General features: G+C 45.1%; 1 protein-coding gene across 1 annotated transcript in view; it reads right to left on the reverse strand.

Annotated features, from left to right (window-relative positions):
• The window catches only part of LOC111649284 (B-cell receptor CD22-like), a 4,242-nt gene that overhangs the window by 712 nt on the left and 2,203 nt on the right, over nt 1-1,327 (reverse strand). The window contains exons 3-5 of the mRNA XM_087171920.1: nt 1,057-1,317; nt 148-253; nt 14-38 (exon numbers count right to left, since the gene is read on the reverse strand). Coding sequence (XP_087028046.1) covers nt 14-38; nt 148-253; nt 1,057-1,317 — 392 coding nt within the window. The remainder of the gene's footprint in view (nt 1-13; nt 39-147; nt 254-1,056; nt 1,318-1,327) is intronic.

The raw sequence follows: 1,327 nt of genomic DNA on the forward strand, positions 1-1,327 counted from the left end.
GAGTCTGTCGTGCAGTTGGACGTGTTGACTTCAACCAGCTGGAAGACACAAGAGGCTGTTAGATGAATCACACCGAGTTTTAGGTCAAATATACAAAGTGCCAGTAAAGTGTCAGGACTGATGAGGAGCAGATATTATTGGATGTGCAGCTTTGCTTTGATTTGTGATACTCGCCAAACACAGACGATCAAACAGACGAGAACGATGATCCCAACGATTCCTCCAAGAACCGGTCCCCATGGTAGAGACTCTCCTGATAGAAAAACAAGACCACTATAAAATACCAGAAGAATAAAAGAAGACATGATATAGTGTATAATGGGTAATACTGATGTGACCATTACTGAAGTTCAGCTTAGTTAAGGCACCATTTCACATGCAAAGTGCTCCCAATGCATTGGAAGTCAACTAGACTCAAAGGCTCCTTCAAAAGTCTCCTTTTTTTCCTGGGTGACGAAGGATCCACTCATTGGATCCTTCGTCACCCAACCTATCCCAAGATTCATTGCGTGTCAGTAATAAAAATAATATAGATAAATAATAAAGACATCAAGACCTGTGTCCCGATTCAGGGGCCGCATCCTTCAGAGGACGTGGTCTGCGAAGGTTTGGCCTTTCATACCTTTTCCCGCCCTTGCGTTGCAAAGCGCGGTTCCTATCACCTAGCAACCTAGACAACACGTACATTTTTTTTTTTACAAAAACTTTAGGTTTTAAGTCTCTTGGTTTTAACAGTTGTACCTGAACTGCAACCCAACACTTACATTTAAAACTGTAATCTCAGGTTCTCTGTCATCGTTGTTCGCTTTTATTACCGGCGCACAATTAATCTTGGGATCCAACAGTTGGATCCTTTGTTGCCCAGGAAAAGAAGGATGCATTTGAAGGAGCCTTCAAACTGGGACGGCCCTGTCGTGCCACTATGTCCTATTTGGTCTTCAAAGGCCCTTAATTGAGACACAGCTATGGTTTTGTGAAAGAAGTCAAGGTTGCTAGGTGACAGGAGCCACATGAGGATGAGTGGATTCAGTGAAGTAACTGTACTGACTCACCTACCTTCAACAGACAGATGGATCTCAGGTGACGTCTGATTTCCGACATCATTGGTGGCCACACAGTAATAAACTCCCTTATCTGTGACATTGAAAGTGTAAAAGGCTCCTTCAGATACGCTCAGGTCTCCACCTGTGCTCTTCTTGAACCAGGTGAAGCGGCTGACAGGAGGGTTGGCTCTGCTGGAGCAGGTCAGGTTCACCCAGCTACCTGCTGACACCAAACCTGAGGGACTGATGGACGCTGAGGTGTCCTTGGGGGCATCTGGGGAGAA

Source organism: Seriola lalandi, unplaced genomic scaffold (genome assembly GCF_002814215.2).
Source record: "Seriola lalandi dorsalis isolate HSWRI2012SDOR001 ecotype SW California unplaced genomic scaffold, Sedor1 jcf7180002050282, whole genome shotgun sequence".
Taxonomy (NCBI): Eukaryota; Metazoa; Chordata; class Actinopteri; order Carangiformes; family Carangidae; genus Seriola; species Seriola lalandi.